Below are 15238 nucleotides of genomic sequence, written 5' to 3' on the forward strand. Positions count from 1 at the left end.
TTTAGGCGCATAATATTCGTCCCAAATGCTGTGAATTGTGAAATTATGTGTTTTCACGGGTTGAGGACAATGTTGATTATGAACGGATTGAGATAAATCTAGGCAAAATGTTGTAGGCCATGATACTACATAAGTTAAGTATTCATGGCCTTTGTTTATGGAAACATAAGAAGCTAAACAAAGTGTAAAAAGAAAAAGTTTCAAGCTTGACATTTTGTGAGAAATTAAGAAACTTAAAAGAGTGTTGTTGTGAAAAAGGTATGTGTTTGAGGAAAATTATGAGTGTGTTTTAATAACATTTATTAACAAGCATAAAGATTTATTTTATTATAAAAGTATTTCTTTAATGCATATACTGTATTAAATTTGGGTAGATGAGAAATACACATAAAAGGTGGTTCTTGAACATATAAACATGAAACAAAGATTGCACAATAAATTTTTGTTGTTAACTTAGGTACTTCAAGATTGTTCCTTAAGATTATATATATTATATATGTATACATATAATAAATATAAATTATATATGTATACATATATTATATATAAATTTTGACAAGGTATGTTAGACTAAACAAAGAAATCAAGTTTGAGAAAAATCTATTATCTTAGGTGTGCTTAGATATTAGGCAACAAGAACCATAATTTTATAATATACTACGTATAACAAAAGCATACAAAGTTAGAAACCTTGCTAAACTAAAACCAGAAGAAACATATAGAAACAACAAAGGGGAATTAAAGATTTATATAAGTTCCATACACAACAGAAGGGTATTAATTGTGTTAATTGTTGGGGAATTTGTGTATGAACAAGGGTCACAAAAATAGCAAACATTTAAACCGGAAAACCTCGAGGCGTGAACGGAATCACTTTCCCAAAAGTATAATTCCGACCCTAAACTACAGCCGGGTTTTCACGAAAATTTACTTAGGAGATACAACGAAGAAACAATTGCAATCACAAGTAGGATGATTACAATTCAATGTATAAAGCTTGTGTAATTATGATGATGATAATTAGGAAATTGCAAAAGGTTTTTAAGAAAAATAAATCTGATTTTTCTTAAGCCTCTCCCAACATATGTTCAAGAACATATATATATATATATATATACAAGCAAGAAATACTCCAACAATCACAAGTATAACCGTCAAAGAACAGGGAAGAAAGAGAAAACCGTCAGCCATACAAAGCAGGCATGACACGCGCCCGATCGGGCCTGCCACCGCCCGATCGGGCCAACTGAAACGTCTGACATCAAGTCCCCTCGCGCCCGATCGGGCGGTGGAGACCCGATCGGGCAACTTCCCAAATTCCAGAACACGAGTTTCGTCTCCTTCTCGCGCCCGATCTGGCGGTGGCTGCCCGATCGGGCGGCGGAGAGGAAGAATTTTCCAGCCACCCTCGCGCCCGGTCGGGCGAGCACCACCCTGACCGGGCGGCTGACCGGGAAACAAAACAGGGGCAGCATCACTGTCTTCCAAAACAGAATTTCTCATTGCTGAGAACTCTAAGCTTCCTTTAATGTATTACTTGCTATAATATTCTTTATTAATTATATACAACACCTTTGCCTAAGTAATATAATTAATTAACATGGGTTTGTCTAAATTCTCAAACTTAATCAACAATCCTCCCCCATTTTGAGAATTAAACTAGACACATTGCAAAACATCATCATCACAAAACAATCTTATGCATAAATGAAAGTGTACATAGAGTTGAACTCCCACTTAGTGAAATATACAATTCAAGAATCCGTATCAATTTGTTATCGTAAAACGTTTGAACCAAAAGCAACACATTTGGAAACTTGAAGATATTACACACACAAGATTAATTACTTAAATACATATTAGCTTGACAATAAAATCCATGTGTCCATATCTATTCATAAGTACATCAAAGCTACACCCCTAATAGCTTCTTGAAGCGGCTAAACCTCGTACTTATATAGGTAGAGTTCCAACATGCTCCTGTGACAAAGCACTTTTATCAGGAATTCTATTAAGTTTAAAACAACCTCTTTTCATCACAGAAAAACCGGAACTTTACCTTGGATGAATAAACAAGTTCCCAATCAACAATTAAGAGAATTAATCTCATTGAACTTAAGACCCAACGTCTTATTGGGCGTTAAGTTGAGATTCTCCTAATTGTGATTATTTAGGGTTCCAATCCTAAACCGATTGCCATCCTACTGTTAACATCTCTAACCAATGCCTTTGTAAAACAGTCGGCGAGATTTAGATCCGTTCGAACATAATCAATAGTGATCACACTATCCTTGATAAGTCCTTGGATGTAACTATGCCGTACTCCAATGTGCCTTGATTTACCATTATAAACTTGGCTATAAGCCCTTCCCAAGGTAGAATTGTTATCACAATGTATCACTATTGGTGATATCGGTTTTGGCAACAAAGGAATCTCAAACATGAGATCCTTTAACCATTCGGCTTCTTTGCCAGCCGAATGCAAAGCAATGAACTCCGATGTCATTGTGGAGTCCGCAATGCAAGTTTGTTTCTTTTAATCCCATGAAATGGCACCTCCCCCATACCGGAAAACCCATCCACTTGTGGAGGAATGATCTTTGTTAGAGATCCAACTTGCATCCGAATACCCTTCTACAACCGAAGGATATCCACTATAAGACAAACCAAATTCCTTGGTTTTCTTCAAGTACTTCAACAAGCATCGAACTGCTTGCCAATGTTGCATACTAGGCTTGCTAGTGTACCTGCTCAGTTGACCAACTGCATAAGCAATATCAGGTCTAGTACTTGTCATGGCATACATCAAACAACCTATTACTTTAGCATATTCAAGTTGTGAAACCGCATAACCTTCATTAGGTATCAACTTTATTCTAGGATCCATAGGTGTTGAATAAAGAGAAGTAGAGTCTTCACTCACATTAAATTTCTTGAGCACTTTCTCAATGTAATGAGATTGTGACAAGATGAACTTTTCTTTTTCCCTCTTTATCCTTATGCCCAAGATGACATCCTCTTCCCCCATGTATTTCATGGAAAACTTTGAACTAAGTAATGACTTTGTCTTTTCAACTTGTGACAAATCAGTTCCAAAGATCAACATGTCATCTACATATAGACAAATTATGACACCTTGACCATTGTCATCAAATTTGCTATAAATACACTTGTCTGAATTGTTCAACTTAAAACCATTAGACAACACAACCTCATCAAATTTTTGATGCCATTGCTTAGGTGCTTGCTTTAGCCCATACAAAGATTTAATCAACTTGCAAACCTTTTCTTCCTGACCTTCCACAACAAACCCTTTCGGTTGTCGCATGTAAACTTCTTCCTCTAGATCTCCATTCAAGAATGTTGTCTTGACATCCATTTTATGGATCACAAGATTGTAGATAGCCGCAAGTGCTATCAACAATCTTATAGTTGAGATTCTAGAAACAGGTGCATATGTATCGAAATAATCGATACCAGGTTTTTGTGTAAAACCTTGTGCCACTAACCGGTCTTTGAACTTTTCAACCGTTCCATCTATCCTCAATTTCCGTTTGAAGATCCATTTGCACCCAATTGGTTTACATTTTGGTGGTAAAGTAGCTAAAACCCAAGTATTGTTTCTCATGATGGATTCCATCTCATCATTAATAGCTTCCTTCCAAAATGGAGCATCACAAGACCTCATAGCCTCATCATAGGTCCAAGGATCATCTTCCACATTAAAAATGTATGGAAATTGTGTCAAAACAGATTCCCTTGATCCTTCAACTAAGTACACATGAAAGTCCGGGCCAAAAGATTTTTCTTTCCTTACCCTCTTACTTCTCCTAGGTTGTGATGATGATGTAGATGCCTCCTCTAAATGAGTTTGGTCATCCACCTCTTGATCAATGACAATTTGATCAAGACTTTGAGCATTGGTATTTGGAGTTATGTCCTTTGGTCTAGGAATTGAAGAAAAACGATTTTCATCAAACAATGCATACCTTGACTCAATGGTGGTGTGAACCGACCAAAAGTCATTTTGTTCTATAACATATAACCTATAGGATTTCCTATGATCCGCATATCCTATAAAAATGCATTCAACTCCTCTTTCACCTAACTTTTTACGTTTAGGTTCCGACACTTTTACAATTGCCCTACAACCCCAAACTTTGAGATGACTCAAGTTTGGTTTCCTTTTATACCATATCTCATATGGGGTTACATCTTTCCCTTTCATGGGAACACGATTTAACACATAACAAGCCGTTAAAACGGCTTCACCCCAAAAACCATCACTTAAACCTGAATATGACAACATAGAATTTACCATTTCTTCTAGTGTCCTATTCTTCCTTTCCGCTACACCATTTTTTTGTGGTGTATATGCTGCGGTAGTTTCATGTACTAAACCTAAAGATTGGAAATAACTTGGGTCATAGTATTCACCTCCTTTACCAGTTCTTAACTTTTTAATCTTTTCATTGGTTTGCAACTCTACTTCACTTTTGTAAATTTTAAATTTATCAAGGGCTTCATCTTTAGAGAATAACAAATAAATGTAAAAAAAACCTTGAATAATCATCAATAAAAGTTACCAAATATTTCTTATTCCCTAAAGAAGGTGTGTTATGAAAATCACACAAATCACTATGCACTAAATCAAGCAATGAATTATTTTTCTCAACAACTTGAGGAAATGATTTCCTTGTGATTTTGATTAACATGTATGTTCTACACTTCTCTATTCTTGGATCAAACATAGGTATCATATCATGATTTGACATAAAATATAACTTTTTATAATTAACATGACCAAGTCTCAAATTCCATAGAGAAGAGTTATCATTAACAACATACACTACATCATTCAAAGTATTTGAAATACTTAATTTAAACATACCATTACACAAATAACCAAGTCCTACAAATTAACCTCCTTTAGACAAAATAATTTTTTCTGACTCAAACACCATCTTAAAACCTAATCGATTCAAGATCGCACCGGATACAAGATTCCTCCTAAGTTCGGGAGAATACAATACATCTCTTAAAATAAGAGATTTTCCCGAACTAAAGACGAGCTCCACTTGTCCTTTGCCAAGCACCTTAGCTGTAGAGGCATTACCCATATAGAGAATTTCTCCATCATCAACCTCCAAGAAGGTCTTGAACAATGATTTATCCTTGCACACATGCCTCGATGCTCCTGAATCGATATACCACGAACAATCAGCCTGTACACAATTGATTTCAGAAATCATACACATATAATTCATAAATGAATTAAATGAAATTTGTGCACAAGATTTACCTTGTTTTTCTTGGGATTGGCTAGCATTGCCATTTCCATCTTGAGCCTTCTTTTTGCTCATCCTTTTCTTCCAGGTTGTGCAATCTTTCTTGAAGTGACCGGGTTTTCCACAAACCCAACAAGCACGTGACTTTGAACCATCACCGCTTAACTTAGGCTTCTTGCCTTTATTTTTGTTTGAGCCATTACCCCTTTTTCTCACATTTTGTTTGGCATCCTCCACTACATTTACCGTAGTAGAACTAGGATTTCCATCCTTATTTCCCTCTTGCAACCGGATTTCTTCCTCAATCCGGATGTGAGAAGCCAAACTCTCAAGGTTAACATCATCCTTCCTATGCTTTAAACCACTTTTAAAGTCTTTCCAAGAAAAAGGTAACTTGTCTATTATAGATGACACTACAAAGGTCTCATCAAGAACTATGTTATGCTGTCTAAGACTTCCTAAAATTCTTTGTATCTCATGAAATTGCTCCATAATAGGCCTACTATCAATAATTTTATAATTATTAAATTTACTAACAAGAAACTTCTTGCTAGAAGCATCTTCAGCCATATATTTAGCCTCTAATTCATCCCATAGAGACTTAGCAGAATCATTAAACTGATAGATATCAAAGAGTTCATCAGACATACCGTTGATAATGTGACCACAACAAATATAATTGTCATTCTCCCATTTGCTGCGTTTCCTTGCTTCATCAATTGTTTCCTCCTCCTTTTCTTCGGGTTTTGGAGTAGCAAGAACATAAGCCACCCCAACTGTAGTCAAGAAGAAATGCATCTTCCTCTGCCACCTTCGGAAATCAACATCTTCGAATTTGTCCAACTTTTGAATGTTGGCCATTAATTCCTTAACATTTGCCATCTTTGTCAATTATACTTTTGGATTGTTGGGGAATTTGTGTATGAACAAGGGTCACAAAAATAGCAAACAATTAAACCGGAAAACTTCGAGGCGTGAACGGAATCACTTTTCCAAAAGTATAATTCCGACCCTAAACTACAACCGGGTTTTCACGGAAATTTACTTAGGTGATACAACGAAGAAACAATTGCAATCACAAGTAGGATGATTACAATTCAATGTATAAAGCTTGTGTAATTATGATGATGATAATTAGGAAATTGCAAAAGGTTTTTAAGAAAAATAAATCTGATTTTTCTTAAGCCTCTCCCAACATATGTTCAAGAACATATATATATACAAGCAAGAAATACTCCAACAGTCACAAGTATAACCGTCAAAAAACAGGGAAGAAAGAGAAAACCGTCAGCCATACAAAGCAGGCATGACACATGCCCGATCGGACCTACCACCGCCCGATCAGGCCAACTGAAACGTCAGACATCAAGTCCCCTCGGGCCCGATCGGGCGGTGGAGACCCGATCGGGCAACTTCCCAAATTCCAGAACTCGAGTTTCGTCTCCTTCTCGCGCCCGATCTGGCGGTGGCTGCCCGATCGGGCGGCGGAGAGGAAGAATTTTCCAGCCACCCTCGCGCCCGGTCGGGCGAGCACCACCCTGACCGGGCAACAAAACAGGGGCATCATCACTGTCTTCCAAAACAGAATTTCTCATTGCTGAGAACTCTAAGCTTCCTTTAATGTATTACTTGCTATAATATTCTTTATTAATTATATACAACACCTTTGCCTAAGTAATATAATTAATTAACATGGGTTTGTCTAAATTCTCAAAATTAATCAACACTAATTAGGTAGTAAGCATTATTAATCAGAAATCTTGCCAATCAATTCAAACCACAAAGGTGATTTAGGGATTATTAAACAAGTTTCATATGTTTATATATGTAACCAGGGAATGATTGAATAAATCAGTATTTGATTACAGATTCTAAACAACAAGTAATAAGAGTGAGCGGAGTACAATAAAATAAATACTCTATTACAATTCAAACTTACTCACAAAAAAATTAGTACCCAAAGCCCACAACTACACAAACTAACGCAAATAATGAGTGAAACCCAAAAACTTCCCTGCTCACCTAAGTATAACTTCACTAGTGGAATTGTTGGGTTTGTCTATTGTTACTCCATGTAGTTGTTATATGGAGAATTTATGAATTTAGGCTCTGTTCACATTTACTAAAATGAGTTGAAATGATTGGAGCTGAACAGAGTTAAAATGGATATTTTATGAGAGAGATTGAACTTAGGAGCTAAACTGAATTGAACAAAAATTAAGTTGAAGTGAACATACCCTTAATACACCACTTGCCTTTTAAAAAGTATTATAAATATTACATCATTTCTATTTTAGAAAAAGAAATATTTGTATTTACACTACAAATACCAAATATGAACAATATACTCCCTCCGTTTTTTTTATATGCATCAACTTTCTTTTATGGGTGTTTTTTTTTTATATGCATCACTTCTATATTTGGTAAAGTTATACTATATTTTATTATTTCTCTCTCTTACTTTAAACTCCACTCAAATTATTTTATCATTTGTCTCTCTTCTATGTCTCCACTTAAATAAAAAAATATCTATTCTCTCTCACATACTTTCTCTTTCATGGTCCCCATCATACTTTTATTATAATAATTTATTCACCCACTCATAATATTATATTTATGTCCTAAAACTATGTGCATTCCCAAGTAATACATATAAAAAAAAACGAAAGGAGTAGTATTTTTACCTTTCTCTATCATTTTTTTCTACTATCAACGTGTTCAATTCTCATATAATCATATTGCAATAAAAAAAAAATAGAGTACAAGTATCTAACAAGACATTCATTAAATTATGTTAATTACGTAGTAATTTAAGAAGAAAGAGAAAACAAGAATGATTATAGCCGTCAGAAGAAGAGGACGTCATGCAATCACGTCAGTTTAATAAAGCTTGATAGCCTACCCTCTATCATCTGTCATGTAAGGATAGGCTGCTACCCTAATTAATTATCATAATTAATTATTTTTTTTCACAGCTTTGACATTCAATATCAAATTAATAACGAATATACCATTTTAATTTGCACTCCAATTCTTTTGTAGCATTTTGCTACCAAAGTAAGAGTACTACGAATTCATTTAACTTGTAGATAGAGGCATACAGCCATAGAGGTATAGTGTTGGGTGAGGTTAGGTCAAGTCTATTTTTAAACTTGAATTACTCTAAATTACTGTCTACGTGAATTAAAATTTGAATCGGGATATTTTTTTGAGTCAGCTCAATTCTAGTTTTGACACCTTTACTTGTAGGTTGTAGATGTAACTTTCATTTCAAAACAATTGTGTTACACACTTATACTACATCCGTCTCTGAAAGTTTGACTCACTTAGCTCAGTTCAGTTCAGGTAAGCTCCAGTAAGTTCAGTTCAGCTCTAATCAGTTCAGTTCAGCTCTTTTCAGTAAATGTGAATAGGCCCTTAGTCTAAGTAATGGAAACTTGACTCTATTTTAATGAAATATTTGCCAATTACTACTGCAAGTTAATATCACTTTGTAAATTACTACCGCGAATTAAAAAAGTTATGAATTACTACCGCAATTTTTTTTAAGATGTTGCGATTACTACCACACCCCCATTAAACCCAACTATGACGTCATTATAGCTCTTTAAACCATGGTTAAAGCCCTTAACCATGGTCAAACATGGGTTAAATCCCTTAACCATGACATCATTATATCACTAACCCATTTTTTTTTGGTTGTTTAAAGCCCTTAACCATGGTCAAACATGGGTTAAAGTGATATAATTAATGACGTCATAGTTGGGTTAAATGGGGGTTTGGTAGTAATCACAACATCTTAAAATTTTTTGCGGTAGTAATTCATAACTTTTTTAATTTGCGTTAGTAATTTACAAAGTGGTATTAACTTGCGGTAGTAATTGACAAATTTTCCTATTTTAATTAATGTTTTTTTTATATTCAAGGAAAATTTGTCAATTACTACCGCGTAATAATGTCACTTTGAAAATTACTACCGAGAATTAAAAAACTTGTGAATTACTGCCGTAAAAAATTTTAAAAATTTGATTTTACTACCAAACTCAACTTAAAACCATCTATGACGCCACTTTTACCTCTTAAACCACGTTTAACCTTTGATTAACTATTTAAACGACAAAAAAAGGAAAAATTGCCCGCAATAATCCGACCTTTTGACCGTCCGCTGAAAATAATCCCACCTTTGGATTATTTTTTAATAATCCCACCTTTACCCACTAGTAGAAAAATGTACATTTGCGTCGCCATATTTGAGTCACTCATTCTAAGGAGCGAAGCAAATGTTTTATTTTACCTTCCTTTTAAATTATTTGCTCGCATATTATTTAAGAAGCGACGCAAAACTCAAGTGCATTTCAGCTTTCTATCATTTGCGTCGCTCTTATTTATTAAAGCGACGCAATTAATAAACTTATTTGCGTCACTCATTAGTTAGCAGGTGACGCAAATAAGTGATTAAGTAAATTGCGTCACTCTTTTACTAATGAGCGACGCATATGTACATTGTACAACATTATAAACAAGGTTATTTGCGTCGCTTTTTTATAATAAAGTGACGCAAATAACTCTTTTGGCTTTAGGTTTTTCTACGTTTTTTACCTTAGTTTTTCATCAGGTACCTACATTCACTATACAAAAAGAAAAAAAAAACAAGAGTTCTTAAATTCCAGCGAATTTCTACAGCAAAACACCCACAAATTTGTCTCTGAAATCCAACAAATTCGGCCAAAAACTTGCGTTTCCCCAGCAAATTTAACATCTGAAATCGTAGTGAAGTCGAAGACCCATAATCGGCTGCAAATTCGAGCAATTTCGAGCAAAAATTTAGACCAAAAACCCTAAGAAATTCGAAGCCTTAAACCCAGAAAAATTGATTGTTTCCGACCAAAAATCCCCCATTTCGAGCAAAAAATCAACTCAAAAGCATACAAATTCGAACCCTAAGAGCCCCAAAAAATTCAATTTCGGTCTTCAAGTTCGATTGGGGGATTTCGTGGGGGGATTTCTAGGGTTTTTGGCAGCGACGCAATATACCCTAAGAAATTCGTCCCATTTCAGTCATAAATAATTTTTGTTTGAATTTCAGTTAAGAAATTACAGCAACAATAGGTTAAGTCAAGAAATTACAGCAACAATAATTGTTTGAATTACGTCTTTTTCTGGGTTCAAGTCAAGAAATTACAGCAACAAAAATTCGAGCAATAACTGAAATTTTCGAGTGGAAAAATCGCTTAATTTCGCCCCAAACAACCCGAGGAAGTTCAAGCAAATTACGGCAACAACAATTGAAGTTCGATTTCGGCTCGACATTGTTGAATTTTTGAAGTCAATTCCACCTATGGTAAGATTGCTTCTATTTATGTTCAATCTTTTCTTGGTTTAAGGCTTCGAATTCGGGGAAGATTAATGAGTGTGCTGAGTAAGCTTAATTTGCAAACTTTGGCTATTCTTACATGATTCATAATTATTGTGTCTCTGCTTGGTAATTTTGCAAACTTTGATTTAAGTTATTACTGCCTTAATCTATTCTAGTCTAGTACAAATGTACATTACTTGATGATTTAAGTTATTACTGCCTTAATTGCAATTAAAAGTCCATTATGATCTCGGGTTTAGTCATTGAAGCATGCTGAACGAGCACTTCAGTCGAGTGATACATTGTTATGTCTATCTTAGTTGTAATTAGACTAACAGATGTTTAAGGTTTACGTGCTCGCATTTGTAAGCATTGAAAAGTCGATATCCATCATACATACTGTCATGCAGCTTGATTATTGCTGGTATGCTGTTCAACATACCTTAAGAGCATGGTTCAACCCCTAGCCTAAGATCTGCCTTTTGGTCCAAACTTAACTTTTCCGGCAGTTGGAAATTGAACCTTTTTAGAACTTGGACCACAACAAGCAATTCAAGAATTAACATGAAAATATAAATATAAATATAAATATAAATGGAAGTATAAAATGTCAGTGTAATCATTGAAGTGTAGCAAACTTAAAATTTACTGTAATGAAGCTTTAGGTGTCGGCTCCTGTAATGGTCTTCACATATTCATCAGTTCTGTAAGACCTTTTTGTTTTGCTGGTATTAGAAATTTAGTTTAAACCTTTATTGAAAAGGAGGCAATGTCAGTATTTCTTACTCAACTAATGTTATGACTATTTGGCTAATAATGAAAAATAGTGTAAATGTACTTTTTTAACTAGTGGTTTTGAGTGATGATGGTTTTTAACTTGTTTTTAAACCTAGTATCAAGTTTTCTTATCTGTTAAGCTACTTTTGAAGGCCTAAATCTGGAGGAAAAAACCCAGAATTATTATTATTATTATTTTCAATTTTTTTTTTTGTAAGTCTCAAGCATGAACAACTGTCATCTCCGATTCATTAAAATGGAGAATCCGTATGTTCCCTTGTAAATGGTTGAATAAAAGGAAGTTATTGTGAATCAAATGATCATTGATAAAACAATTAATACATATGAAATTATATAAGGGAATGGTGTTGTATGCATTGCTTTTTATCTTAGTCTAGGGCTACCGAGGTAGATTCTAAAACATTGCTAATTGCAGATCATTTGATCCTTACGCTCAGTCTCAAGCATGAACAACTGTCATCTCCGATTCATTAAAATGGAGAATCCGTATGTTCCCTTGTAAATGGTTGAATAAAAGGAAGTTATTGTGAATCAAATGATCATTGATAAAACAATTAATACATATGAAATTATATAAGGGAATGGTGTTGTATGCATTGCTTTTTATCTTAGTCTAGGGCTACCGAGGTAGATTCTAAAACATTGCTAATTGCAGATCATTTGATCCTTACGCTCAAGTAAAAATTGATATGTACTGTAATACACTTTGGTTATGCATGACATATTCATCCTTTGTTACATTAATTCACTTATGATTCTAGTCTATTAGCCGCTTCATCTATATATACTGCTTGGTTAGTTCTCATCTGGAAATATTTTTTTCTTATTGATTTCTAAATTTTGGTTGGTTTAAATCTTGGCAGTACTTGGATGAAAACAAGTCTTTGATTCTGAAGATTGTGGAAAGCCAGAATTCGGGGAAGATTAATGAGTGTGCTGAGTAAGCTTTATTTGCAAACTTTGGCTATTCTTACATGATTCATAATTGTGTCTTTGCTTGGTAATTTTGCAAACTAGTGCGAAATGGTTAGTACTCTAGTTTTTAAGGCAATTGGGTCAGATTAATTATCAATTTTATCATACTGATCCGTTCTTTCATTGTATGGTTAAAGGTGGTATGCAAAACGATTTCTACATCCTGACATTGTGGCACCATATGATTACATATTTATCTGGGACGAAGATTTGGGAGTGGATAATTTTGATTCTGAAAAGTTAGCACTCTTTCTGCATCATATCCTCTAATGTCTTGAGCTATTCAGTACAGAACTTTTGTCATTTTTTTTATTGAATTTTCAGATACGTTGATTTGGTTAAGAAACATGGTTTGGAAATTTCACAGCCTGGTGTGGATCCTAATAGTCCGTTTACATGGCAGATGACAAGGAAAAGACATGACAGTTGGAGTTGTATTATACGTTGATTTGGTTAAGAAACATGGTTTGGAAATTTTATGGGTAGGCCAAATTACAAAGGAGACTCTGCCGAAATTTACATTTGCATTATTCAATAATGTTGCATTTTAATTTCAATTATATTAGCGTTAGCATATTACTTTATACCTAGGAAAACAGGTACTACAAACATATACAAGGCAGTTATTATATTATAATTAAAAAAAAAAATTCACCTCATTTGTGTCACTCATTAAACAAACAAGTGACGCAAATACAACAGTTTTGTATTGTCTACTCAGTCATTTGCGTCACTCCTATATAAACAAGTGACGCAAATAACAAAAAATAAGTTTATTTATTTTTTGTTATTTGCGTCGCTTGTTTATAAAGGAGCGACGCAAATAACAAAAAAAGTTTATCTGAAGAGTCATTTGCGTCGCTTGTTTATAAAGGGGCGACGCAAATGACTAAAAATAAGTTTATCAGAAAAGTCATTTGCGTCGCTCTTTTATAAAGGAGTGACGCAAATAACAAAAAATAAGTTTATCTGAAGAGTTATTTGCATCGCTCCTTTATAAAAGAGTGACGCAAATAACAAAAAATAAGTTTGTCAGAAGAGTCATTTGCGTCGCTTATTTATAAAGGAGCGACGCAAATGACAAAAAATAAGTTTATCAAAAAAGTCATTTGTGTCGCTCCTTTATAAAGGAGCGACGCAAATGACTCTTATTTGTGTCACGCCTAGGAGCGACGCAAATGACTTAAAAGTCATTTGCGTCGCGAGCAGTTGCGTCGCTCATAGAAGCGACGCAAATACACTATAAATGAGCGACGCAAATGAGCCTTTTTCTACTAGTGACCCCTAATCCGCTTCCAATGGTCCCAGGTGACCAGTTACCTGTTGAAAAGGTAATTTTTTTTTGGTTTGAAATACACGTGTCACTACATAATTTGTCCAAAAATTTTAATAAAAAAATGAAAAAAAACCCCTCCACCCCAGCCACACCTGTCCAAGCCACCCCTAAGCCACCACCATCCCCACCTGACCATAACCCACCACCAAGCCCACCTGAACGCAACCCACCAAATTGAAAAGCCACTCCCAACCGACGCCGACCGGAACCCTAGCCTAACCAACCCCAAAACTCCTTCAAAACCCACCAACCCCATGCCCATTCGAAACCCCCACAAACCCACGTCGGAATCAGGTCGGGGACAGGTGAAAATGGTTCGGCAATTCGTGGATAAGGGTAGGGGAGGCACCGTGATGGGGGAGGGAGGTAGGGGCAAGGACGCTCGACGCGGCTGGAATTCGGGAAAGGGGAAGGTCGACGCAACCAGAGGGGGCAGGGGATGTCGGAAAATCCGAAATTGGGGGTGGTTGCGAGGCTGGATTAGGGTGATAAACGGGGGGGCAAGGGAAGTCGGAAAAGTCTGGATTGGTGGCTGGGAAGATCGGTGCGTCGGGAACGGTGGCTGGGAAGGTCGGCGCGCCGGGAATGGTGGCTGGGAAGGTTGCCGCGCCGAGAACGGTGGCTGGGAAGGTGGTTTTCCTGGTGGGTGGTTTTAATATTAATTATTTTTTTAACTTTTTTTATTATTATTTTTTTAATTTTATTATTTGGTCTAATCGGGTGTCGACACGTGTCAAGTAACTTGCTAAAGCAAGTTAAGTGACCGGTTGGGACCAATAAAAAAGATCGGGGGGTAAAGGTGGGATTATTAAAAAAATAATCCAAAGGTGGGATTATTTTCAGCGGACGGGCGAAAGGTCGGATTATTGCGGGCAATTTTTCAAAAAAAAAAAAACTCCTAAACCATGGTTACTCTACCTAATTAATATTCCTCCTTCACCATTTCTAAACACCCTCCAAGCTTCTTGCTCCGAATTCACACTAATTCTTCTCATTTATCATACAATGCTCCAGGATTGGTTATTCACCAATGATAAATTCGTCTTTATGGTTTTCGAAATCTAGGGTTCTCCCATTTTAGGGTTTTCGAATTTTAGGGTTAATGGTTTATGATTTTGTTGATTAACATAGGCCTTTTGTATTTTACTTTGAATTAAGCTATCAATTATGCATAATATGTTATTTTTCTTTAAATTAAAGTATATATCAACAAATTATAGAGTGGAATTGTAAATTGTTACTTTTCGTTCCTCCCACTTCTATGATCCCTCCCTTTTTCCTCATTGCTCGAATTTCTTGTCAATTTTGCAAAGTAAATGATTCATTGCAAATCAGGATATTTGTGACGCCAACTTATAGAGTGTTCTTCAATAATGGAGGCTGAAGGTTAGTGGGTTAAAGTGAAATTGTGAGAGAAAAAGAAAGGATAGGGGTTTTAGTTTAGAAGGGGTAATTATGGGTTAAGGGTTTTTTTTTTTTTTTTCT

The 15238-nt window shown here is 35.4% G+C and overlaps 1 protein-coding gene across 1 annotated transcript; it reads left to right on the forward strand.

Moving 5' to 3' along the window:
- The first annotated feature begins 10546 nt into the window (after positions 1-10546).
- On the forward strand, positions 10547-12952 carry LOC110730934. The gene is made up of 4 exons (XM_021910775.1): positions 10547-10629; positions 12306-12382; positions 12555-12656; positions 12742-12952. Exons 1-4 carry the CDS (start codon positions 10627-10629, stop codon positions 12863-12865), a joined length of 306 nt encoding a protein of 101 aa, XP_021766467.1. The 5' UTR covers positions 10547-10626; the 3' UTR covers positions 12866-12952.
- Positions 12953-15238: the final 2286 nt, after the last annotated feature.

This window comes from Chenopodium quinoa, unplaced genomic scaffold, assembly GCF_001683475.1.
Source record: "Chenopodium quinoa cultivar QQ74 unplaced genomic scaffold, ASM168347v1, whole genome shotgun sequence".
NCBI classification, from domain to species: domain Eukaryota; kingdom Viridiplantae; phylum Streptophyta; class Magnoliopsida; order Caryophyllales; family Amaranthaceae; genus Chenopodium; species Chenopodium quinoa.